The 27,592-nt window shown below is 37.5% G+C and overlaps 1 protein-coding gene across 4 annotated transcripts in view; it reads right to left on the bottom strand.

Moving 5' to 3' along the window:
- The window catches only part of ATRN (attractin), a 251,559-nt gene that overhangs the window by 73,737 nt on the left and 150,230 nt on the right, over positions 1-27,592 (bottom strand). For all 4 annotated transcript variants that reach the window (XR_013156514.1, XM_077112624.1, XM_077112634.1 and 1 more), the window contains exons 12-21: positions 22,743-22,963; positions 21,112-21,233; positions 20,037-20,175; positions 18,179-18,366; positions 14,376-14,595; positions 13,008-13,193; positions 12,218-12,451; positions 5,651-5,788; positions 3,263-3,356; positions 1,539-1,591 (exon numbers count right to left, since the gene is read on the bottom strand). Coding sequence is in view for 3 of the 4 variants with exons in the window: in XM_077112624.1 (XP_076968739.1) it covers positions 1,539-1,591; positions 3,263-3,356; positions 5,651-5,788; positions 12,218-12,451; positions 13,008-13,193; positions 14,376-14,595; positions 18,179-18,366; positions 20,037-20,175; positions 21,112-21,233; positions 22,743-22,963 (1,595 nt within the window). In the remaining variant the exon portion in view is untranslated. The remainder of the gene's footprint in view (positions 1-1,538; positions 1,592-3,262; positions 3,357-5,650; positions 5,789-12,217; positions 12,452-13,007; positions 13,194-14,375; positions 14,596-18,178; positions 18,367-20,036; positions 20,176-21,111; positions 21,234-22,742; positions 22,964-27,592) is intronic.

Here is a 27,592-nt window from a genome sequence, read left to right as displayed (position 1 = left end):
TGTTAAATAAATACATTTAAAGCTATAAATTTTTATTAGAAAAGTATATTGCCACATCCCACAGGTTTGATAAAATAGTGTGGTGTCTTAATTTCATTTTAGTTAAGTTTATAATTCCTATTCTCATTTCTTCTTTAATCAAAGAGATATTTAAAAGAATATATGGTCCTATATCCTTTTGTTAGTTTTTACTTTTTTTGCTTTAATTGTATTTAAAACCTTCATATTCCTATTTATTATATATGTTCTTTGTCTATTTCTATGCCTGTTAATACATACAGGAAAAGGAAAATAAGCTCAGTCCAGAAAATGTTTTTTGCACATGTATATGTGCTAACACTAGGGAATTAGAGATGACTAAACACTAACTGTGCTCTAAGATAATGCTCAATGGAGAAAACAGAACACTGAAATAAGAATTACCTATTTCATAAGTGCTACAGGAATATAGCAACCCTAACTCTGGTCTGATTTTTGTTGTTGTTGCTGTTTTGTTTTTTTACAAAGGGGATTCATTAGGTTACAAATTTACAGTTCTAAGGCCACAAAAATGTCCAAATTAAGGCATCCAGACAAAGATATTAAAGAAAGATTTAGAAGAAGGGATGATGTTATCTGTGGTTTCTCCATCACATGGGAAGGCACATAGTGTCGTCTGCTGTCCTTCTCTTCCAACGTGGTTTCAAATGGCTCTCTCAGCTCCTGTGGGTTTTTCTGGCTTTCTCTGGGGCATCCTCCATCTGCATCCTCAAATTCTGGTTTGAGTTGGATATGTACACATTCTAATAAGTTTACTACATGTATGAACACTATTTTAATTGTAACTGGATTTTTATGTTAGTATGGCCAGAGCAGATATCAGAGGGAAGGACAACCCCTACCATATTATCACTTGTCCAGAGAGCATCATCACTGGATGTTCAACCATCTGAGTGTGTATTCTGTTCATTATTGTAACCTCAGAACCTAGCAATACAAAGTAGTTACATAAAAAAGTTTGTTTTTTTTTTTAAATGAAATGGAATTACGGGGTTGAGTCAATGTGTAGCCTGCTAGGTAGATATGTAAGTATGATGAAGCTATCCTAACATTAACTCCCATTTATCCACTTTCATTTTGACTGTAATTTGGCCTACTATGAGAGTTCTTCTACAGGGAGAAAATGCTATGGGTTAGCCCATAAGGATCTTGCCAGATTTAGCTTTAACTGTTTAAATAAATCATTTGAAGCATTCGGTTCCTAAAGAGGTTCCACAGAGAATGATAACTTTGACTGTATTTTTAAAATTCAGTTTCTGAGCACTCCTGTGGTATCTGCTACAGACATATCAACATGAAACACAACCACTACTTAAAAGGATTAAGATAGTGGTCATATATGTAGTAAAATTAACAGAAAATATACACATCAACGTAGGGCATTTCCATAGATGGTTGCTATATTTCTGTAACACAATTCTCAAACCAGGGCAAAGAAAACAATAAGTTTTACTGAACTACTTTGCTTCTAGACAAAATAAGAATTGCAAAAAACTTACAATAACATGTTCCTTTGAGAGGGTTTCCCTGGTATCGATTCTCAACCTCACATCTAGGAGAAAAAACAATGAGAATTATTTTCTACTGCTTTTTAAAAAATAATCTACATTCATTTAAAAATTAAATAGATCCTTTCATATAAATTATAAATAGCTTTTGAGGGGGTATAATTACATTCTTCACTATTACCCTGACCAGGTGAGCTACGAATGAAAATTTAAATTAATTATCAATGCTGATTGTGCAATTCACACAATCAATTATATAAAAACAACTGATAAACATTTGCCAAAGGACATGAGATAAATGCAAATGTGATAAATCTGCACCCCATTTATTACACTGAAAAGCACATTTTCATTTTGTCTGAACTAAATATTCTTCTAAAAATACAGAAAAGACAGTTTTCAAATATTCATTTCTCACTTTTTTTCATTTTTTCTAGAAAAACTGTTCCTGTTCTTTGAATACAAGTGAGAGAAGACTGAACACCAAGAACAAACAATCTTTTTTTTTTAACATTTGAACAGGGTACACCAGTCTGGAGAAAAACATTTTAATAAAAAGAATCACTTATTTCCTCAGATATTAAACATCAGCAAACCCAGTCTCAAAAAGTCATTTAGGTAGGCAATGAAGCTGTGAATCAGGGCTCCTTTTGACAAACTACAAAGGGAAATGTTTTTTGATATTCTGGAGCTCTGTCATCCATACTCTAACTTTGAGGAAAGGAAGGGAAAGCTTGTATTAACTATCTGTAAGATAATATAGGGATATTCTGTCTTTTAAATCCACGGTGATTATTAGCATTTGCTTAAACCTAAAATCTCTCAAAACAAAGTCCTTTACTACAGTCACACTTTTCTTCAGAGAGTAAGTAAACGTGAACACATGTTGCTAGGTTCTCCTGTGAGGCAGACAGGTGTGTGTTAATAAGGGAACACATTTTCTCATTTCAATTAACCAGGACATTAAAAATAATTAGTCACATTATTGATAGATGTGGAAACCAAGGCTCAGCACAGTCAAGCAACTTGCCCAAGAGCACCCTCATAAGTGGGGAGCAGAGCCAGGGTTAGAACTCCATGTCTGTCTGCATTCTTTCTAGACTTTGCAGGTTTCATGGATTGCCAGGGTCCTCCTGGTGGATGAGGACTGTGGACCCACCCCTGGAAGATATCTAATACATTTCACCAAGGAACAACATCCCAGCTAGTGTGAGGGTTGGGGGTTAGGGTGAAATGTGTTAGACGCAAAAAGATTATCTCCATTATCAGACAACCCAAATGCCAAATAAAAACTGTCACTGGAACGCCAGCTCTTCTCTATCTTTTGGGAAAGGGTGCAATCTTTCCTGACATGGCAAAAACGGAGGAGCTGCTGAAGTTACATGAATAATCCAATCAGCAACCCAAGAAATGTTAATGTTACTCAAAACAAAAATGTGAATTAAAGAGCAATTGCTGCTAACCTGATGACCTCACTTTGGAGGCTGGACAAATTAGACATTTCTGAAGGAGATAGGGCAAAATTTCAAATCATTCAACCCAGAGATCCCTCAGAGCCCATGAAAACAAAGTATAAGGAAGAGGGTGACTCTCAGGGTTCAGGCAGCTTCACTGCCCTTGGCCCTCCCGAGTGGCCCAGACACAGCTAACCTTGGCTTTCAGTCATTAATCCCAGGCTTGGCCTGTGGCAGGGGTATGGGGAGTGAGGTACTCACAGCTGGCACTCATCTCCCTTAACGCCTTTGGTGGTACAGAAGCACTTGCCCGTGTTGGTGTTGCACAGTGACGCATGCCCATTGCACTTACATGCTGGGGAGAAGGAAAAGGAAATGGAGATCATATTACTACTAATATCAGAGACTTTTCCTAAAAACAAATAATTTTATCTGAATGGAATTCAACAGGAAAGACAGATTAAAATTAAAAATTCATGCTTTTCCACTGATGATTTATCTCAAGTAACATCAAGACAACATTAAAGGAACCAAAGACAAAGGAGAAAGGATAATGGGTCCAAGAATTATCTGAAGTAGTTACCAACTATATGATCTTTTGGGAAGACTCTGTTTTCTGTTATCTATATGTTATGATTCTTTCATCCATTCAACAAATATTTATGAAGCATCTCCTGAATGCTGGGTGCTGGGTGCAGGGACACAGACACTGTCCTGGCCCCAACAAAGATGGTCTGGGTGATGACTGCCTTCCGAGGGGAGGGATGATCTGGCTCCCTCCCAGAGGTGTCTTAACTTCCACAGTAGCCACATTTCAAATCACAATAAGGTTCAGAATGGGTGAGATTCCAATGGCCCTGCAGGACTCACCACCTTTGCTTGCCTTCTCCTTCCCTTTCTCCCTCTTCTTGCGATCTCAATACTCTATACCTTTTTCCATACAAATATAAGTGTGAGTTATGATAAATTTTGCATTCTGGTTAAAAATAAATGAAAGCCTTTTTGCTCAATACATTCCCATTTTACCCTGTTTTTTCTCTGACTAAATTAAATGCAATGAGCTGGAGAAAGGTGTACTTTAAAAATAAACCTTTTGGGAAAAAAGTCACCACAAGAAACCTGTGAAAACAATATGGTAGTTCAGAGAATGGATCCTGGAGTCAAAAACAAAAGTATTCAAGTTTCAGCTCTACTGGGCATGAAGATAGGGTGCAGTGTACTGGTGAAAAACAAGGGCCTGAGGTTAACCTGTCTGAGCTTGATTTCAGGCTCCTCCACTCATATCCTTTGTAACCCTGGGCATGCTACTTAACCTTTCTGATTTTGTTTCATTCATACAATGGGAATTATAACAGTATCTATCTCATAGGGTTGTTGTGGAGATCAAATGAGATAATATATGTATGACACGGGAAACACAGTAAGCATTCACTATATCTTGGGTATTATCCTTAGCTAAGGACCATAAAGTTCTCAGAGGAAAACACTAAAGACTTGGTGCCACTCACGGTATTTTTTGGGGGGGATGGTTGTGGTGGTGCATAGGCCAGGAATTGAACCCAGTTCTCCCTCATGGCAGGCAAGCATTCTACCACTGAACCACCTGCATACTACCCCGTATTCATGGTATTTTAAAACCATGCTTTCTATCATAGACTGAGACTCTGAGAAATAAAGAAAGTTAAAAAAATCTGGACACACAGACACAAGTCTTCCAGATGCCATAGAGGAAGGTGTGATTTTTCTAGATAGTAGCTGTGGATACAGGAAAACTGGTTCCCAGATACACGACAGGGCCTGGTAAGTTAACATCAACATGTACTGGATGTGGTTTCCAGCTTGGCCACATTTTGTTATAAGAACTCGGCAAGTTATTTGATCTTGGGTATAATAAAAGTACACACCTTGCAAACATTTACCATTCAAAAATGTTAGATGCTCTATTATATAATAGATGAATAAGTCCCTTTCACAAGGAACAGGAAAATATATTTATTGAATACCTTTTAATCTGAGCAAGAAAGTTTTTAAGAGTGGTGGGAAGTCACATTAGATAGTAATTACAATAACTTTTTATCTACCGAATGCTGACTTCATGTCATACACTGCTCTGGCTGCTTTAATCAACAACAACCTTATTATTCCCATTTTAGAGATGAGAAAATTGAACCCCAGAGAGGTTAAGGAGCACAAAGCTAGAATGCTACTTCTCTGTTGGCTGATCTGGGAGTAGCTTCTGAAAGGCAACACTAGGAATATGGAGGTAGGACTGGAGGAAGGGGATTTAGGCAGAGTTTCCCTTTTATTTTTATTTTTTGTTCAGATCTTGAAAAGTCTTTTAACTGGAAGACTCTCATATTTTTCTACTGGAAAGTAGAACAAACCAAAAATCAGTTCACTGGCATCACTTGCCATTTTTTAAAATATAATTCATGTTCTAACAATAAGATGTCCTTGCTTGCAGGATTCCATTCGACATGTACAGGGCAAATTGAGACTATTTAAAACTTAAAAACAAACTTGAAGAATAACTTAAGAAACACAACATCCAAAACAAAATAGCCTTTTTTCCTTCTAGATATTCAAGTCAGATGGACGCATTCCATCCCACCTGATTTGCGATCAGTAAACTTGACAGATTTGACTTACGCTGACATTTTCCTCCATTGGTGGGATCACCATAGAAGCCAGATATGCAGGTCTCACAGTGCTTGCCTGTGGTCAGGTTTTCACACTTCTCACAGATACTCTGATTGATGCATTTGCTGTGGCCATTGCACTGGCAAGCTGAAAAAAACAAAAAAGAATTTCAAAGGGCCTGTGCCATGACAAGACTGGGTGATGTAAATGCAAAAAGATTTCTCTGCACCTATTTGTTTAAGTTCCTTATTGCCTCTAAATACAAGATCATGAGGACTGGCTAAAACTAGCATTAGAAACAAGATCAAAAAAGAGCTAGAAAATAAGAAATATATCACAGCAAAAGTGAAATTCACAGAAATTTTTTTAACTGTTTGTTATCCATTGTAAAAATAATACATGCTCATGTTAGTAAATATGAAAATGTAAGGGTAAAAACCAAATACACTCACACCATCCAGAGACTGCTATTCACATTTGGTATCTTTTCTTCTAGTAGTTTTCTGAACACGGGTTTACATAGTTGTGCCCGTATTACATATTCAATTTTGTTATTTTTCACTTAGGTCACAATTTTATCACATTATTTCATCCATCATAAACAAAACTTTAAGCGGTAGAATGATTTCTATAAATCATAACATTATTTAACCATTCTTTTACACTGTGACATTGTCTGTGTTCAATTAAAAAAAAACTCCCTCTCAGTAGGAACATAGTTATCATTTATATAAACATTTCCAGAAGTGGAATTATTAAGACTCATGATGCATAGTGGGCTTTGCCACTAGAAAGGCTTACGAAGCTTGGACCTCACAAGACTGCTTGGTACAGCTGCACAGGCTGTGCACTGCAGAACTGCAGGGGAGCCATTGAAACGGTGCACAGCGTGTACCACCATAAGCAGTATATCTGATTCTACAGACCAGTCTTACTTGATCGGTTTGGTGCAGTTCTTCAGCTGGTCATCACTGCTACTTCCCACATGCTTGCCCCTGTTCTGTTTGCTACCTTATCTACTCCATCCCTGCAGGTATTTCAGTTGTCTAATAGAGACTACAACTGTAAAACTGTAAATGACTGCATCCATTATGATTGCACCAAATTACTTAAGATGTGTATGATAGGCATTTTGTTGAATGAACTGCATGTGGCATGAAGATGAACTGTATGTAGCAAAAACACAAAGCACAACACACAAAAATGTTATTCCTAAAACCATATAGAAAAAAAATCTGTATTCAAGATAAACAGAAGGAGCAAATGCTTCTTTTTCTCTTTCCTCTCAAAATCCCACTGAAATTACAGAAGAAATGTAAAAATAAGGAAAAATCAAGGAGTGTGGGCAAGAGGAAAAGGTGCTATCAGAAGTGTTGAGAAAAAGTTCTGAAATTTTGAGGAATTTCTAAAAATTATAAAGTAGATGGGGTCAATCTGACAGAAAAGGGGGAAATGAATAACCTATATCCTACTGAAGGTAAAAGATGGGCTGATGAAGTGACTAGAAGCATTTTACCAATAGACACATGAAAAACCCAGCAGAGTCAGGGGGCTGGAGCAGCCACAGAAGAGTGGGAGGCAGGAGGACAGTGGTGCTGAACAGCACACCTAACTCTGTGCCTGTTCAACAACTGGCTGATGCATCCATCCCAAGACGGCAGTGGGAAAGAACAGTTCTGTAAAGGAAGGGATCGATCCTGGGAGGCAAGCTGGGTCTAGAAAGAAAATCAGGGCAATTCTCTCACAAAGCTTCGGGCTGCCACAACATCCAAAGGTGGAATGGATAAGAGACACTTGGCACAAACACGAACAGGCCAAATGCATCCAGAAACCTGGGTCCATTGTTCCTTCCTTCCTCCACTGAGAGAGGAACCCACACCATTCAATAAGAGCTAGGGAAGATCAGAGCTGGAGAGTCCTGTAACTAACTAGAGGCTGCCTCTCCACTAGGACATCACACCATACACCTTCACAAGAGCAGAGTACACCCATACCGCTGGCCAATGTGATAAATCTAGACAGTCAGTTATAAATACAAATCAACCTTGAGGACTTACCAGTATTAGAAGAAAATCATCAAACCTAACAGCACCACCAGGATAAACAAGCAGAGCAAGGAAAGGTTAATGCAGGAGACATGAGAGTGCAAATAATACTAATTCTAATATACCCAAAGAGGCTTGAGAGACTATTGCATCCATAAAATAAGAAACCAAGCTCTGAAAAACACCTTATGATATTTAGAGGCTTTGTGAATTGAAAAATAAGATAAAACAAAATCAGAAACAAAACAAAAACCATTGATAGGTTAAAAGGATAATGCATATGACTAAAAAGCTACCTGAAAGAGTTACTATGTATAACTGTATGCCAATAAATTAGATAACTTAGTTTAAACGGACAAATTCCTAAAAAATACAGATTACCAAAACTGACTCAAGAAGAAACAGAAAATCTGAAAACTGTAACAAGAAATTGAATTAAAATTTAAAATATTCCCACAAAGAAAAGACCAAGCTCAGGTGGTTTCACTGGTAAATTCTATCAAATATGTAAAGAATTAATGCCAAGCCTTCATAAATTCTTCTAGGAAAACAGAATAGGAAGGAGTACTTCCCAAATTATTCTGTGATGCCATCATTTTCCTGAACAAAAGCCAGAAAAAATTATCACAAGAAAAGAAAACCACAGACCTATATCCATTATGAATACAAAATGCCCAACTAGCAAACTGAATCCAGCAACACATAAAAAGGATTATATATCATGACCAAGTGATGCAAGGCTGGTATACATCCTTAGAGCAGTTAATGTAAAATATTGTATTGATAGCATAAAAGGGCAAAAACCACACAATCATCTCAACAGATGCAGAAAAATCAATGAAACCTAACATCCAATTATATGAAAAAAACTAAAAAACTAGGAATATGAAGGAACTTTCTCAAAGAAGTATAAGACATATATACTGAAAACTATGAAACACTGCTGAAAGAAATGAAAGGGCTAAATAAATGGAAAGGCAACCTCATGTTCATGGATTTGAAGGCTTAGCATTGTTAAGAATGATAATACACCCCAAATTCACCTACAGATTCAATACAATTCTATCAAATCCCAGCTGACTTTTTGGCAGAAATTGACAAGCTCATTGTAAAAGTCATACTGAAATGCAAGGGCCCCAGAACAGTCATAACAATCTTGAAAAATAAACTGGAGGTCTTAGACTTCCAAATTTCAAAACTTACCATAAAGCTACAGTGGTCAAAATAGTGTGGTATTAGCAAAAGGATAAGTATATAGATAAATGGGATAGAACTGAGAGTCTGAAAATAACTTCTTATATTTAGGTCAAATAATTTTCAACAAATGTGCCAAGAAAATTCAGTGGTAAAGAAATAGTCTTTTCAACAAATGGTGCCAGGACAATTGGTTATCCACATACAAAAAGATGAAATTGGACCCCTTCCTCATGCCATACACAAAAATTAACTCAAAATAGATCACAGACCTAAACATAAGAGATAAATTTATGAAACTGTAAAAAAGAAAATATAGGACTAAATCTTTGTAATCTTGGGTTAGACACTGATTTATTAGCACATGGGACAAAAGAAACATTGATAAATTGGATTAATCAAAATTTTAAACTTTTGCACTTTAAAACACATCATCAAGAAAGTGAAAAGAAAACCCAGAAAATGGGAGAAAAATATTTGCAAATCATATAGCCAATAAAGAAAACACGCATCCAGAATTTGTAAAGAACTCTTACAATCCAGTAACAAAAAGACAAATAACCTAATTTTAAAATGGGCAAATGATTTGAAGATATTTTTCTAAAGACATCCAACAAGATGCTTAACTTTTTATTAGTCATTAGGGAAATGCAAATCAAAACTGCAATGAGATACCATTTCTCATCCCCTAGAGAAATCCGAATCTTCATATACTGCTGGTGACAATCTAAAATGGTCGTAACCACTTTGGAAAATCTCAAGCCCACCTCCAATCCTAGGCAATCACTGACCTACCCTGTCTCTCTACATTTGCCTTTTGGGGACATTTCATAGAAATAGCATCATACATTATACACTCTTTTGATGTGGCTTCTTAAATGTAGTTTTTAGGTTCACCCATATTGTAGAATGAATTGGTACTTTGTACCTTTTATTGCTGAACAGTATTCCACTGTATGAATGTGCTACTTTTCGTTCACTCACTTGCCAGGTGACATCACACATTTGGGTCAGTTGCTTATTGTGAACAATGCTGCTCTAACCATTTGCATACAAGTTTTTGTGTGGACATGTTTTGAATTATCTTGGGCATATACCTAGAAGTGAATTTGTGGATCATTTGGTAACTTTTTTTCTTTCAGAGGAACTACTGAACTGTTTTTTACAGCTGCTGTATCATTCTACATTCCTTTTAGCAATGAACGAGGGTTCCAATTTCTCTACATCCTTGCCAACATTTGCTCTTATTTGTCTTTTTGACTATAGCCATCCTACTGGGTGGGAAGTGGTATCTCACTGTGCTTTGGATCTACAGTTCCCTAATAACTAATGATGTTGAATATCATTTCATGTACCTATTGGCCATCTGTATTTCTTCTCTGGAGGTAAGTTTATTTAAATCCCATTTCTAAATGAGGTTGTCTATTTTAGTGTTGATTTATAAAAGCTCTTTATATATTCTCAACCTTAGACCCTGATCAGATAAATGATTTGTAAATTTTTTTTCCTCATTCAGGTGTCATTCCACCTGATGTATTTTTTCATAATAGTGGAAAAGCAGAGACTTGAATATTTTATTAAAACATTAACCATTAATTGATAGGAAAAAGAATTGTAGATCCTCCAAAACCTTACAGAGAAAAAAAGGAAGCACAAAAAATTTAATCCATTTGAAGATAAAAAACTAGTTTCTTATTGTACTTTCCACTTTCCTCTTAGCACTATTTCCTTTTCTGTGAATGGTCTTACTATCCTTTGCCCACATTTTCTAAGGGATGGGATTTTACATATTCTGGATGATTGTTTTATGCATGCCAGATATTTTCTCCCAGTCTGTCTCTTTTCTATTACCTTTGTTTACTTTAAAGAAGTCCTCACAAAGAAGACTTCAATGGCACTGCCTGAGAGGCCCTTAGACAAGCATTTATCCATCAATTTCTCAGGAGTCTTTCCACTGTCCAATCTCTCCCAAATGCTCTGGACGCTCACCAGTCTGTACATTAGCAAATTCTCAAATGTTCAGTGCATTTCAAGTTAAAAGCCAATTTCTCAGAATTGGTTTCCCAGGGTCCTCTCCCCACAGCAGATCCATGTCTAGGCTTTAAGCCAGCTTGCAGTCTATTCTTGCTTGCACCAACCACTAAAAAGTAGATCCCCCATATGCACATTGAAAGACAGTGTAAGTGTAAATAGAAAGAAGGAACAAAAGAAAGAACAAAAGAACACATGTACAAACAAATGTACAATTGTCCTTCTTACCAGGAGGTTAAGAGACTTTTTCTCTCTCCCTTTTCTTAAGAGCATTTCATTGAGAAAACTTGCATTTGCAAATCTTTCCTCCATTCCTTTGGTAAGTATTTTTCTAAAAGCTAAGTACCTTGTTATCCTTATAGTACAGAAATGTTTTTAAGAGTCTGGGGGCCATCTCTTTGAAATGTAAACATCAAAATACAGCCCCAACTCTCTGTCACCCTAGAAGTTTAGTCTAGTTATCTTGTGTCAAGCTGAAACCACCTGCTAGTCATAGAGGTACAAGTTTAATATACTTTTTGGATAAAGGCAACTAACACAGACAGCCACCCCAATTATCAGGCAAATTTAGGATGAACTATGGAATAAGGTATATGACAGTGCTGCTGTCAAAGTCTCTCATGTGAGGACAAATTATTGTTTATCCTGAGAAAATACATGTAATGAATTGTATCTGCCAGGCTATATGAAATGGTGCAATTTCTTTCTGTTTTTGCAATCTCATTAGTGGATAGCCTGTGATGTGCACTATTATCTGGCTTAATGCTTATTCTTTTCTTTCTTTTCTATACATATGAAGAGGAATTTCTAAGTTGGCAAGAGATTTTATTTTTAATTTTTACCCAACAATTGCCATGATACATTTTTAAGTAAAAAACAAAGTGTACAACAATATATATATATAAAATACATAATGTAACTACACAGGTATGTAGCATAGTATTTTTTTTTTAATATACACTGGTGTGTCTCGAAGCATCCACATCAAACTATTAGAAATTGTAACCTCTATGAAGAAGAACTGGACATGAAAAGAGGAATTCTAGTTTTTATTTTATATACATCTGCAATATTAAATTTTAAATAATGAGCATATATTAATTTTGTAGAAAAATGAGCAAAATAACTTACATGAAGTTCTCAAGTATTTTCCTTGTCATTGAAAATATTTTTCACATGAAACCGTTTCTCCTAAAATGATATCACTTTATATTAAGGAAATCCATACATATAATTGAGCCTTCAAGGTTCTTTTCTTCATAATAGGTAGTGAAACACTTGATTTTGAATACATAAGACGTCTTACCTGGGCAGTGAATGAAAGACCAGTTGTATCTGCTGTCCTCTAGACACATACTGGAATTGAGGAGGGGCTGTGGATAGGAATTTCCTGTAGGGGGCTGTGAAGGCATCTTCACTGGCCCTTTAAAGGAACCCTCTATGCATTTTCCTTTGCCAGTATTGCTGGGATCAGTACACCAGCCACAGCCTGGTTGCTCCAAACAATGACTACAGGTACAGTAGCCTGAACAATTTTCAGCTATAAAAACAACACAATATATAATTTCACTATCACAAGATCTGAATTCACTGTATTTAAATTACTTTTTTCTTTAACAAGCTATTCAACTTTCTGAGTCAAAATTCTTATTATTGTGATCCTTTAAATAAAATAATTTTTGCCCAACACATAATAGGGACTCCTCCCCTCCTCTCTTAAACCAACAATGCTGCAAGAAAAAGGGATTTAGAGTTTGAAGGTCATCTGCTGGAAAGAACTTACTTTACGTATTAGGAGGTTAAGATGTCGAGAGATTACACAAATTGAACAACATCACGTCGAAGTTAGGTAAATTACATCTAATCCTGTGACATCCCCCATTTACTTGTGTCACTGGACCTGATTCTGCATGAAGGTTCTCACAACGCAGGACTCTAGAACTGTCTTAAGGGCAGCCTCTGAACAGACTTGAGCAGAACATCAAACCTGGCCTTTTCTTTAAAATGTTCAGAGGCTGACAGCACTACCCCACAGTAAGGGCTGGCACCCACAAATGGGGCATTCATGAGTGCCTGGAGCTGAGTCGTTCACTTACGGGGGCAGCTGCTCATCGTATACCACTCCATACACTGGCCAAAAGGGAAGGAGGCCACATAGGCATTGGAGTCCACACACTGCTTCATGTTGCTGCACCACATACACTCGGAGCTGCCACTGGTGCACTCTCCACATGCCATTCTCAAGGCACAGGGTGTCCGGCACTGCTTGGCACTGTGGTTTGCTGGATATTAAACACAAGACACTCAGAGTTCTCACCATGCTGGCTAAGGTCAAAGACTTCAAATGTGGGCTATAACCTATTAATGTGCATGAAATCAATTTAGTGGGCTACACTAAATGGAGGAGCAAATAGAAAACATTAGAATCATTATGTATTGCTTAGTTAACTGTATTTATACATCTAAGGTTAAAACGTTTTCTTTCCAAAGCACATTAAGGACAGAGATGAGGGAACAAGCTAATTTTTCTAGTATAATAGGAGTTCTAAGCCCTTAGAACACAGGGGGCCAGAATGAATTTAAGGGCTTCAAAACCTTTCTTAATACATGAAATCTTATGTTTATATATATGGGGAGAGCAGAAAAACCACAGCAGTCATTAAATTTTCCAAATGGTTCAGGATCAAAAAGCATTCCTAACAGGAAATTTTAAAATTACATTTAAAATGACACTTACAATGCCATAAATCTTCTATACCCCTGTATTCCTCAGATGAACTTCAGTAGCCTTCTAAAATGGGCATAATATAAACGGTGTCCAGTCTTTCAGAACTACCAACAAAATTTCACCTAAGGTTTTGAGTCACTCTGTGGGAGGAGGAAGCTAGGCTTGGGCATGTCAGCATGCTATAGAGGCTGCCCCTTTGCCTGCCTTTCAAAGGGCTGGTCTAAATGCAATCCAGAGGAGAGAAATGCAATTCTGTGGAACTACTCAATTGTGTTGCTGTTTTCTGTTGCAGAACTGCTCTCATCATTTCTCTCCCTGCTCTGATGCTATCTGTTTACTTACTGTCCCTGCAGTGAGTAGCTTTTGTAATCTTTGTTTTGTTTCTATTCTCATTTTTGTTCTTCTTCCCCAGCATTTCTCTGCCAACATGAAGAAATTTGCTTTTTAGATCAATTCTCAAATCCTTTTGCGGTCAACAAACCAATCAATCTCGGTATTAACTGAAATCTTAGGTTCTTTGAGTAGTAGTAGCTTTTTCTGGTTTTGCATATGTCTCAAACTATTCAGAGGCAGAGACTATTTTCCTTTGCTTTTAAAATTCTGTGTTTTGCTCTGCTTCATATGCTTCAAATTAATATTCCACCTATTTTTCACGATTACCTCAGACATCTTAGTGCCTCCTATGGTTTCTCTCTCAAGGAACTTCCAATAACACATAATTCATGTGTACACTTACCAGGCCTTTCACAGACACTACCGTTGAGTGGGTTGATGCAGATTGCGGCTTTTAAGCCCCGAGTACTAGGTTCTGACAAGATTCCACAGAACCCAGCATCACTGGGCTCTGAAGGCATCCACTGTAGCAAACTGTTTGTAAATGGAGACATATCTTCCCAGCACCAGTAGGACACATTGATCTTCCGAAGGCCAACCCATGGGGTTAAAGTGAGCTTGGACTATAGGCAAAACAGACAAACCATGAGAGCAATCAATCTCTTGATTCAAATAGGCTTCTAAATAAAAAAAAAAACAAGTTACATACACCCCCCCAAAGACAGATACAGGAAGACCTCCTTGCTGCAGCCATAACAGATCAGGATAGACCATTTTTGCAAAACATATCATGCCTGACACTTCAATGGGGCTACTTTACAAAGGACAAAAATAAAGCACAGAGAAGATAATATACCAAATTTTTCACAGAGGAAAGACTGATAGAAAAATAATAAAGTTTCTGAATTTCTAAATCCTATGGCAAATGCTATGAAGAGACAATCACCCCCTAAACTTGGTTTAATTACCCATTCATTCATGAAATCCTCTTACCAATATTTATGACAGATTTGTTACCTGCCTATCCTCAGATCATTAACTACAATTGTTTGGGGGCCCTGGCCAGTTCAGATGATTGAAGATTCCTATCTGCAATTAGGGGTAGCCTGGCACTGCATTTTATAGGGAATGGAAAGATAGTGACAGACAGAATCTGTCTCCTGCTCTCCTGCAATTTCCCTCTCATTGCAATTTAATTATTTTTTATTGATACATATTATATATTCAATTATCATGTAATCATCCAAAGTGTACAATCAATGGTTTATAATATCATCACATAGCTGTGCATTTATCATTTTTGTGAAAAATAACATATATACAAAAAAGCAATAAATTTCAAAGCACATTGCAACAATTAGTTGTAGGACAGATTTCAGGGTTTGGTACCTCTGATTGTAATTTAAAAAAAAATTTTCTGTTTAATCAAGGTAAAGGTGGACCAGAAATAGAAATAAAAGATATTTCTAATTTTGGCAGTTATGAAACAAAAGTTTTGAGAAGAAAAAAAATAGATAAGCCTATAAAAAGAACAAAAAGAAATATACTGCAAAGTAGTTACTATTTTGCTGTAATAATGAATGGAAATATATGGCAAAGTAGTTATTATTTTGTTGGAATAATGAATACCTATTTTATCTTTATTAGTAGTGCCTTCTAAATTTCTTTTTAAATATGCATTTTTTAAGGAAGAAAGAAAATTAAAATTAATACTTTTCAAAAGTTCCTGTGCTGGTTTGAAACTATTACATAACCCAGAAAAAACGTGTTCTTTTAATCCTACCCCAATCTTAAAGAGGCAGACCTGTTGTTTGGGTGGGGCCTTTTGATTAGATTGTCTCCATGGAGATGCAACACACCCAACTGTGGACGTGACTTCTTGATTAGATTATTTCCATGGAGTTGTGGCGCCATCCATTCAAGATAGGTCTTAATTAGTTTACTGGAAAGTCTTTCCCTCTTCACTTTTCTGATTAAAAGAGCCGACACAGAGAGCAGAGAGATGCTTGGAGAGCCCATTTGGAGATGCTTGGAGAATCGACAAGGAGAGCAAAGAAATGAAACCAAGACACAGACATTTGGAGATGCTAAGCTAAGAGATGAAATCCAGAGTTAGCCCCAGAGAAGCTAAGCGAGAGCCACAGAAGCTCAGAGAGGAGGACACTGGACCCAGGAGCTGAAAGCAATGAAACCTGGGAACAAAGCACCAGCAGATGATGCCAGGTAATTTCCCACTGACAGAGAAACCCTGGAAGTGATGGCCTTTCTAGAGTGAAGGTATACTCTTGTTGATGCCTTAATTTGGACATTTTCATGGCCTCAAAACTGCAAATTTGTAACCTAGTAAGTCCCCATTATAAAACCCAATCAATTTCTGGTATAATATATTCTAGCAGCATTAGCAAACCCAAATAGTTCCCTTTGTCTTCATGATAAAATTCAAAACCATTAGCACTATTTACAAGCCATCTCAGGATTTAGCCTTGGCTCCTTTTTGAGGCCCAGCTATAGCAATTTCTTTCCACCTAGTGAGCTGGCCAGCTATGTTAATTTAACTGTAGTTCACCCAATGAGCTACTACTTAATCTTACTCTTGCACATGGGGGGTACCAATGTCCAAGAGCCCTTCCCTCTTCACTTTCCTGATTCACTCCATCTCACCTCCAGGGTTACCTCTTCCCTGCTTGCTGCCTATAAGCTGGCCTCTGCCTTCAGGTTGGGTTGGGTGCCTTTTCTTGTTTTTCCATACAGATTTGGGCCCTAAGCCTACACTTACAGTTACAGAAGCACTTACACTTTAGTTGTCTCTCATCTTGTCAGTCTTATCACAAGACTGTAAATTTCTGCATTATAAAAGTAGCCACAATAGATTGGATAACCCAAAACTTTCTAGGGTTAGAAACCCTGAGGCAGAGAGAAGAGGGACCAGGAAGTAAATCTGCGGGTAACTTCTAACCAGATTTTCCTTCAGAGACACGGATTTGGAGTTGCAGGTGGGGATCCCAGTGTGGGACAAAGCTGTAACTCATCGATTTTCTGAGGGAGTGAGTATGGGTAAGGTCTGCCAGCAGGCAAGGAAAGAACACTGGGAGCAGCTCACATTTGGGGATGAGGGTCAGAAGAGAAAGAAACAACATGGGCATTCTCCAATGGAGATTACGAAATTTGAAAAAGCTTTCAAAATATAAAACATCAAATGTGGCCATTGTATCCCCTGAAGTAACCACATTGAGAATGTATTATCAATGTGCGAGTGCTCACATCATGTAAAAGTTGCACTAGAAAAAAAGACTAATTGGACAAAGTAAAATACCGGCACCTCTCACCAACGTCAGGATGGCCCTTTAGGTGGTGATGAGAGGCCACACGCAGACTGGAGCCACGCCATGCCTTCCATATCCTTACACGAAGAAGGCTGTATCCAAGGAAGTGCTGCCCCCTTTTCATTGCTTGAGGAGAACATTTCCCCTAAACTCCTCTGCACCAAAGCCAACGTTTTTAAGAGCTTTGTTCTAAGAGTATCTACTTAATCGAAGGCAGGATCACAGTTCTAAGACTCTGGACTAAAAAAGACAAAATGTGGAATACTGACTACAAGCCAGAAAAGAGCACTGGCTAAATGGATAGAGAACTTGGGGTCCTTCTAGGCTCAGAAATCTTGACAAGAAGTACTCTCTCCTTTTGGGCTGGGCAGGCTTAAGAAAGAGCCAAACAGGTGTACATCATTTAGAGGTGATTAACATTAAATTTTAATAAAAATGTACTGCAACAATACCTTAAATCTTAACTGTGGCTTAATTCAACTTAGCTTATTAGCAGTGACCTCCCCATTCCCCTGCCCTCTCCCAGCAGAATCTGGGGAATAAAATAGGTTTGAAATCATCTGTTGAGGTCACCAGGTATGTGTATAAGTATATACACTTACTATTCATTCGTTATATAATATTCATATATCATATAATTTATTTAATAGATGTGACTAACAAACATATATAAGGTGTTAAAATTCTTAAGCTAAGAAAGAAGTAAAGGATATGAATGTGACAGTGCAGTTCCCCAGTCTATTACAGCACTGAAACTTCACAGCCCTCCTCCTATCAAGTACAACGCTGGCACCCACAGCTTCCTAGACTTAAGCATTATTCATGCCCCCAGCAGAAAGGCCGGTTACTTAGAAACTTAACAGTTCTGAGGATTTTAACTCACCATGCTCTGTGACTGCATTAATCGCAACTGCTTAAGGACAAATTCTACCTTCTTCTGAGTTGTAAGGGAAGCCAAAAAGGCATTGTGGTTCCTACAGGACAATTTGGCATTGTCATAATTCTCCTTGGCAGTAGTAATTTTCAAACACGAGTTTCCAACCAAATGCCAGCCAATGCCACAGATATTTTCTTTTTAGAAAGGGGAGAAAGGGGGGAAAAAAGTTTTAGAAATCACACAAAACTATGATATTACCATTTAGAATTACTGAAAACCTAAATGATCTTTGTGATTCAAATGCTAAGTACTTCATTAGAATGTGGTGAGGGCATCAAACACATTGCTAAAAATTAAATACAAAATATAAGAATTTAAAAGGTGCTTATCAGTCATATTTCCTGGATTTCAAAAAGTATGTTCTGAGGCTACCTTTCAAAGTCTTCAAGGAAAATACCTGTTAAAGTGCCAAAGTTAGGTTGGTAAATCACCCTTTGAAGAACAATGGGAAAGTCTAAAATCATGAATGAAGAGTAGATGACTGAATATGCATACTGAAAGGGTGAAGTACAGAACAGCAAAAATGGAAACGAGGTGGGGAAAAACAAACCTATAGTTCCCAAAAGCTGCATTGCTTTCACATCACCAGGTGGAAGGTAAAATCAAATGAAAGGTATCAGTGTAGGCTAGTATTACATATTAGAACTATGACATCTTTGCTTCAGACAGTCCACAAGGGCACAAAGCATCCCCAAAATGGAGTGGGAAGACGCTGCTTGGGAAAAAGCAAAGTGACATGGCTGCAGCCCATTTGGTAAGCTAATAATCAACTACTTGTGATCATTCTTAACCCACATACGGCACCACGTGGATGCGGTGAATGCTTCCTAGAAGACAGTGAACAGTGAAGCAGCCTCATCAGACCTAAAGTACCCTAGAGACATCATCGATAATAGCAGTTGAGTGAATGGAAGGTACTTTGGGAAAGAGACCATGTAAGTGCAGATAAAGACTTGTTCCTCAAAGTATGGCACTGACATCTCCGCTTGTTAAAATGCAGGGACCCACTACAGATCTGTTGTACTAGAATCTGCTATTTAACAAGATCACCAAGTGATTTGCTAAACATTAAAGCTGGACAAGTACTGAGATAAAAAAGAAGATAAAGGCTGAACTAAGTACTTCCAAAGGACACTGAATAGGGGCCTGGTCCAGCCTGACTGCCTCACACATGCCTCAGATGTTGCACAGAACCACAGGAATCCCTCTGCCTAGACATTCTGGTTGAGCAAGTATAACACAGAGGCTCAGTCTGCTTGGCTAGCCTCAGGTCCCCAATTCATCTCAAAACTTTGGAGCATCAGAAATGGAGATACTTATAGCTGGAGATCACTGAGGAGGGGCTGCTGCAGAGGCACCTCTCCTCTGTGGAGAGAACAAAGCCCCTCAATAGGTGCTGACAACATAATCCTAGAGATCAAAGCATAAGAAGCATCCTTCCAATGTGTTCAGTGGACCAGCTGCTGACACTGCTGCATTTCATTCCCAGGTTATCACAGGAGAGTAGGGTGGGGACAATGGAGCAAATTTGATGATCTTGAGCAGAGCTGCCATTTGATCACCTAGAAATGTACAAGTGAGCAGAGAGTGACGCCTCACTTTACTCCAAAGGACAGTAGGAGCAAATACTTAAAAAAAACTATATTTTTGTTTAAATGCACAACAACCATAATAGTGCATGTGAGATGAATGGATGAAATAACCTCTGGCTTCTAGGCTGTACAAAATTGGAGGTAGGAGGTATAAAGTCCTAGGACACCTCCTTCCATACCCCTCCCCCCAACACTGTCCTTGCAAGACTTACCAGGCAGGGCGATGCATTCCTGATTACGGGGCTCCCACTGGCAGTTCTGGTCCAGGGCACAGCTCCTGCAGCTGGTCTTCTTGTTACAGTAGTACATGGGGTTATCCTTGGGGCAATTCTCATACCTGGAAATGGAAATCTAGAACACAGCAGGACAAAAGCTTTTCTCTTAAATCCACAGAAATAATGCATGGTAAGGACCAACAGGATATTAAGTGAGGAAGCAAATTACAAACAAACCAAATAAAATGCAGATGAAGTAGCAATGCAGTGAAAACACTGCCATGGGATGTTCTAGGCAAGGATATGCCTTTAATTGGAGGAAACAGCGATGTTGAAGTTGCTACTTTTCAAACGCCTCCCAAATAGCCCAAAAGTTTTGTATTTTATAAACTGCATTACATACTGGCAAAAAATATATAACAAACTGTCAAAAACTTTAAAAGCTAAGTCATCTTATCTTCTTCAGCTTTTTATTATATAATAAAAACCATCTACAGGCACATTTAAGTTATGTTGAACCAAGAACTTAGATTCTATTGTGAGAATCTAGAGTTATAGATAAAACGAGGAAATTTTGAAATCTGTTATTTCCACAATTCAATCCAAGTCACTACCAGTACACTTTCAGTCTCGAGTCCTAACAGGCTCCCGAGATCATTTAGAAGTATGGTGTTTACAAACCTCAAGAAAGTACTAGTTCTGAGCCACAGAAGTAGTGGCTTCTCTGGCTGTGCCCAAGGAGGAAAATGATTCCTCCACTACAGCCTTCAAGACCTCGGAGGACCAAACACCCCTGACCACAGGTGTTGGGGCTGAGAAGTACTCAGAACAACTCCTCTGCCTTCTTCTGTAATACCATGCAGAAACCCCAGGGCCTAGGAGGACCCTTAGAATCAGGGTGCACTTCGAGCACCCTTTGTGAAAGGAAACCAGAGCAGTAATCAAATCTAAATCTATAAACCATTCTTAAAATAACTCAAAGGCCATTATTTATACCAAACATACCATAATCTAAATTTAAACCAATTAGGATCTTTCTACCCTCTGAAACCCTTGAGAAACTGCCCCTAACCTGGCCTTCTGGACAGCTGTGGTTCATTGGGACACAATGGTCATTGCACCAGTGGCAGTCATTGGTGTTGGCTGTGCAGCTGTAACAATCTGTGTGCTGGTCACATCTGTCATGGTCATGAGCTATAAAGAGAAAGAAAGAAAAATTAATTAACTGTGACAGCTTCTCCTCAGAAAAGTCATAATCCATTACAGCACAATCTGAGACTGAGGTAAAAAATGTAACAATGATTGGGAGGTAAGATGAGGAGTAAAATTGGCAAGAAAATGTATCAGTGTTTCAGGTTTAAAAAATATTCAGATAAAGTAGATAATCTGAAGAAAGACTGTTTTTACCAAAAAGAAAAAGAAAAGTACTCAGAAAGTGGAAAACAACAAAAAAAGATAGGTTAGTATAACATGAGCTATATGTTACAATGGAAGTGAAGTCTGGTTTCTAAAATATTTTTCTTCCTAAGAGAAAAAATCAACTAGCAATAGAATGCATGCCAGGAGCTGCCCAGAAGCCAAAGTAATTTAGGTGAAAAAGCCATTCCCTCAAGTTAAAAATGAAGGGTAATGTGAACACAGGAAGTAGGCAGTACCCCAGAGAAGGCACTAGGCCAAGCTGTGTTTTGTACATAGGGTTGCCTGGGTGTTCTGAGGATTTATATTCCTTATCAGTTTTATATGGAGTTTTCCAGAAGAGTGAAAGCGGCTCTATCCATCATAAGTCTCATGCGAACTGCTACACCTGCTACTTAACAACTTCAGTCAGCATCTTTTAAATTAATGCAAGTGAACAAATATTTTGCAGAGACATTGTTAATACTTTTAAAGGACTTTTTCACATGTTATTTCACTACAGAAATAAATATGTCACAGCAAAATGGCAAGAAGCTAATCAAACAGGATAAAGAAAACTTAGAAAAATTGAGGGAGGTTCTAGAAGCAGGAATCATTGCCATCTTCACCAACTGTTTGTCAGGCTGTGACTGCCATATTCAACTAGAGGACCTAGAAAAGAATACTTTACAAATACAGTAACTCGACCACCACAATAGTTTCCTCAACTATAGCTCTTCTGGGGTGACTTGCTCAATCTTACCCTTAATGCCACACTTCACTAAGCCAATATTGTAGCCACTAGCTACATGCAGCTTAAAAACTTTAATTAATTAAAATTAAATAAAATTTTAAATTCAGTTTCTCAGTCACACTAAGCACATTTCAAGTGTTGGACAGCCACATGCAGCCAGTATATACTGTATTGGGACAGTGCAGATATAGAACATTTCACTAGTGCTGCCTCAGACCAGGTTCTAGAGGTGGTATAAAAAACCTATACAATGCCAAAAAAGTTTTGTCTCCACCATACCAGTCAGCTTCTAGGAGCCATATGGTACGTGTACATCCACTGGAAACAGGTTTACAAACCAACTTTCAAATACCTAGAAAGGCTTTCAATGAGTTACTACTGAATGGTTTTAGATAATAAAATGAACATGAAAGTGTACATATGCTAAGTTCCTTCATAATTCAGACAAGGAAAAGAGTCCAAATAAATGTAAGGAACATATGACTTTTAAAAGAAACAATGAACAGAAAGCAAAATCTCAAATTAATTAAATTTTAACGTAGAGCAAAACATACTTCTTTTGGAAAAGCATTCTGATTTTAACTTTTCTTCTTGTGCTTCAGCTGCCAGCTCCCAGGAGATACACTGGGATGACTCTGTGTCCCACACACACCGGATGCCAGGTCCTGCTGCCAAGCAAGCAGCTTCACTCTGGTGTGCTTCACACTGTTCAGAGGTGAATACCAGGATGTCACTGAGGAGGAGACTGTTGAAACCACCAAATACATACATAGAACTAAAAGAAAAAAAAGGGAGAGAACTAATTTATTGAAAATATGTAATAAATGCATGATATACTTTTTACAGACAACTTTCAGGCAAATCTCACATTTCAAAGGTCTTATAAGAAACCACTTGTCGAAATCTCAAAAAACATTCTTATATCCTTTCCTCTCTAATTCCACTCTTCTCATCCTGGCCTGTGACCTCAATAATCTACCTACTCTTTATAGCTACTACACTAAAAAGTTTCTATGATGATCTGGTGGATTTTAACCATGATTCCTTGGAACATTTTAGTGTTGGGGTACACTAACATCTTTTAAAAATTAAACAATTTTATACTCATTAACACTTTTTAAATATTAAAAAGAAAAATGTACAATTCTGGAAATATAAATCCTCTATAATTAAAACTGTCATTCTGGTACATGGATACATAAACCAATCAGAAACAGACAAAAGCAAACACAGAAATTTAGTACACAGTAAAAGTGGCATTCTAAATTAGTATGAAAAGACGGTATTGCGATAACTAACTAAACACATGGGAAAAGATCAAATTGAATCTATTTCTCAATCTATATATACCAGGATAAATTCCAAATAGGTCAGAGAACAACCCAGAAGAAACAAAAAGGAATCATACAAATACTAGAAGAAAGCATGAATATATCCATAACCTAAGAATAAAAACAAATTCATATAACTTAAAATCCAGAAGGCATAAAAGAATGAAAAATTTGATTATATAATTTTTTTAAAAGACTGCACAAAAAAATAATGCCATAAGCAAAGTAAAAAAAACAAATTACACACTCTGAACAAATTATTTAAAAGCTATATTACAGGAAAAGAGTTGATATCCTTAACACAGCTAGAGCTTCAGACAGTTTGCAGGGGAAAAATGCTAACGACTTACACATATGAAAAGATCCTCAACCTCACTCATAAGAGAAATGCAAATTACAATTACAGTGATTGTGGAACTGTAACCCATACCAAACTCTGAAATCTGTTCTACAACTAAGTGTTGTGCTGTGCTTTGAAGTTTATTGTTTTTTACGTCATTTTTCACAACAGAGAAAAAAAAGTCAATTGTAATGATAAAAAAATATTCATTCCTTTTAGCCTCCAATGTTCTGGAAGAGCTAGAAGGAAAAATCTGAGTTAATGGTATGGTAGCCCATAACAACTCTGCGATCTGTCCTGTAACTTACTTGTCAAAAAATGCTTTGAAAACTATTGCTTTTTCTTTCTTTGCTTTGTGTATGTTGTATTACACAACTTAAAAAAAAATTTAATGAAAAAAACAAAACAAAACCTTACACTGAGGTACCATTTTTCATCTATCAGATTTGCAAAAAACCCCAAAAGTTTGACAACACAGATTGGTGAAGTTGTGGGAAATGGCACTCTCATACATTACTGCTAGGCATGTAAAATGGCACAAGGCTATCAAGGAGAATTTACTAACATCTAACAAACTATGCATTTACCTTTTGAACCAGAAATCACATTTCTAGAAGTCTATCACAAAGATATAACAGCAAAAATACAAAACGAAGTATACAGGCTACCAGGCAATTCAGTGCAGCATTTGTGAAAACAGCAAAAGACTCAAAGAACCTAAAATGTCCATCGATGGGGGATTTTACAATAAACTATGGCACATCCAAACATGATCCAAACAACACAAGGCAGATATAAAAAAGGAAAGAGGAATATTTCTACATACAACTGTGGAGTGACCTCCAGGATACAGTGTTATGTGAAGAAAAAAGCAATAAAGAAAATAGATGTACAAGTTTTTGACCAGAGGAATGGTGGGGGCGGGGGGCAGGGTTAAATACACACACAATTGATTTTTCTTTTTAAAACAAGAAAAACAAAGTTTCCCTTTGCTCTATCCTCAAAATAGGCCTAGAGCCTCAAAGCATATCTAGTACTTAGACTGTGGTATCTAAAATCCATTTAACCTCCAAAAGCTAGGACTCGTCAGAGAAAAAGCTAATTTCACGTCTGGGATAGGAAATGTACAGGATGACCCAGGAAGATCTTATCCCAGAAAGAAAGGAAGACTAGGATGTTGAAAAAGACTCAAGAGCTAACACAAAGAGGTTCTCACTGGTCAAAGATGGGAAATGTTTGAATTTTAGAAAGAATAAAAACAACGGATTAAAATACATCAAATATTTTTAAAACTATGAGTTCATAACAAAACCTCCTCCCATCCACACCCTCCCTAGACACACATTAACCTCAGTGATCACCTCTGGAGAATGCTAAGAAATCAGCTCATTATTTGGAAAAGGCCACTGACCACCACAATGGAATTAAATATACAGAAAGGTGGGAACTCCAGAAATATTTGAAAAATAAACAACATATTCTAAATAACCCTTATGATTTCAGAAGAAATCCCTAGGGAAATTAGAAAATATTTTTAACTAAACGAAAACAAAACAATACGATATCAAAATTTATGGAATGAGACTAATAAAGTGCTTAGAGAGAAATTTACAGCTTTACACATCTAGCTCAATAAAGAAAGATCTGAAATCAATAACCTAAGCCTCTACACCTCAAGAAACTAGAAAAAGAAAAGCAAATTAAACCCAAAACATGCAAAAGAAAGGAAATAATAAAGATTAGAGCAGAAACAAGGACAGAGAATACACAAAAACAGGAGCAGAAAATCAGTGAACCCAGAAGTTTGTACTTTGCAGTGATCAATAAAATTGACAAGCCTTTAACTAGGACTGACTGACCAAGAAAAAAAGAGAAAGAACATAAACTAACAAAATCAGGAATAAAAGAGGGACCTTAGTGACTCCACAGAGATTAAAAGACTATAAAGAAATATTATAAGCAACTTCATACCAACAAATTAAACAACTCAGATGAAATGGGGAAATTCCTAGCAAGATACAAATAACTAAAAGAAAACAGAAAATCTGAATCAAACATTCAAAGAAGTATTAATACCAAATCCTTTACAAACTCCTCTTAAAAATAGGAGGGGACATTTCCCATTCTACGAGGTCCACTTTAGCCAAGGACATGACAAGAAAAGAGAACTACAGACTAACATCCCTGATGAATACAGACGGAAGATTTTTGAACAATGGGCACACATTTTACAGCGATGCTCTCACAAGTATAAAATTATGTCAAAATCTATCAAATTATACACCCTAAATAAATACAGTTTACTATGTTCATCAATTATGCCTTGATAAAGCCATATATGCAGAACTGCACACATTCAAATCAAAAGTAACTTTATAACAGACTCTAGGAAAAGTTCTTAAACTGCTACCATAGGAGACCAAGGCCAACAACGTCTACAAAAAGCAATACAGCTTTCATCACGATATACTGGGACATGAGCAAGATAGTCAGAAAATACTAGTTAAATAAATATATCTAATTTTTTTATAGATAAAATTAAAAATTTTCATCTATCAAATATTCTAAGAGTAAAACATATTGTCAAATTTCAGTTAAACAATTTATAAAAGATACCACCTGTCATGGTCAGGTTCATGTGTCAGCCTGGCCAGGCGGAGCTGCCCAGTCATCTGGTTGGGCAAATGCTGACCTGTCTGTTGCTATGAGGACATTTTATGGACTTAAACCATGATTATATCAGGTGTATCCACCGCTGATTGCGTTTGTAATCAGTTAAGTCTCCCGCAATGAGTGATGCTTAATCTAATCACTGGAAGGTTTTTTAAGGGGGTTCAGAAGTAACAGTCACTCTTCCTGCTTCAGCCGGTGAGCCTCTCCTGTGGAGTTCGTCCAGACCCATCACTGGAGTTACCAGCTTGCGGCCTGCCCTACAGATTTTGGACTCTTCCATTCCCACGGTTGTTCAGCCAGCCTCCTCTGGGAGTTCACTGAGGAATTTCATAGGAGTTACCAGCTTGCGGCCTGCCCTACAGACCTTGGACCCTTACATTCCCACGGTCGTCTAGACAGCCTCTCCTGAGAGTTCAGTGAGGACCTTCATCAGAGTTACCAGCTTGTGGCCTGCCATTCAGACCTTGGACTCTACATTCCCACAGTTACATGATGTTGGGGACAATTAAGGTAGCATGTATAAAATCCACCCTCAGCGATGCCAGAAACATGCAACATGGCCGCCAGGGCTGAAACAAAGAACAGCCTAAACTATAATCAGCCTTCTTCACGGAAGTAATAGTAGTTCGCGCCTAAAGTTCGCGCCAAAAGTACTAACCATACATCTGCCCTCTGCCCTAGCAACAGCAGCCACCAATCCCAGATCACCACTGTCCCTACTAGCCACCCCCTCTCCTTCTAGAGTATATATACCCAGCCTCCTCAATAAACTTTTGCAGCTTGATCAGAATATTTGTCTTGCTGCCGTTCTTCACGTCTCTTTGTCCCATGCCATTCTTCCCTCACAGGAGTTCGAGTTTCGGTTGATCGTCCCGCGGGCCGGGACATGAGACACTTTTATAAATTTTATATCTACGGAAATCTCCTGCTGATTCTGTTTCTCTAAAGAACCCTAGCTAATATACCACCTTTACCCAATAGCAAAGTCTCTAAATTCTGTCAGTTCTTCCCTCATATCTTCAAGATATGTCTCTTTCTTACCTTTCCTAATCCAAGTTAA

Source organism: Tamandua tetradactyla, chromosome 1 (genome assembly GCF_023851605.1).
Source record: "Tamandua tetradactyla isolate mTamTet1 chromosome 1, mTamTet1.pri, whole genome shotgun sequence".
In the NCBI taxonomy this organism is placed as follows: Eukaryota; Metazoa; Chordata; class Mammalia; order Pilosa; family Myrmecophagidae; genus Tamandua; species Tamandua tetradactyla.
Note: the sequence above shows the minus strand (reverse complement) of the source record. Positions and strands in the feature narration are given on the sequence as shown.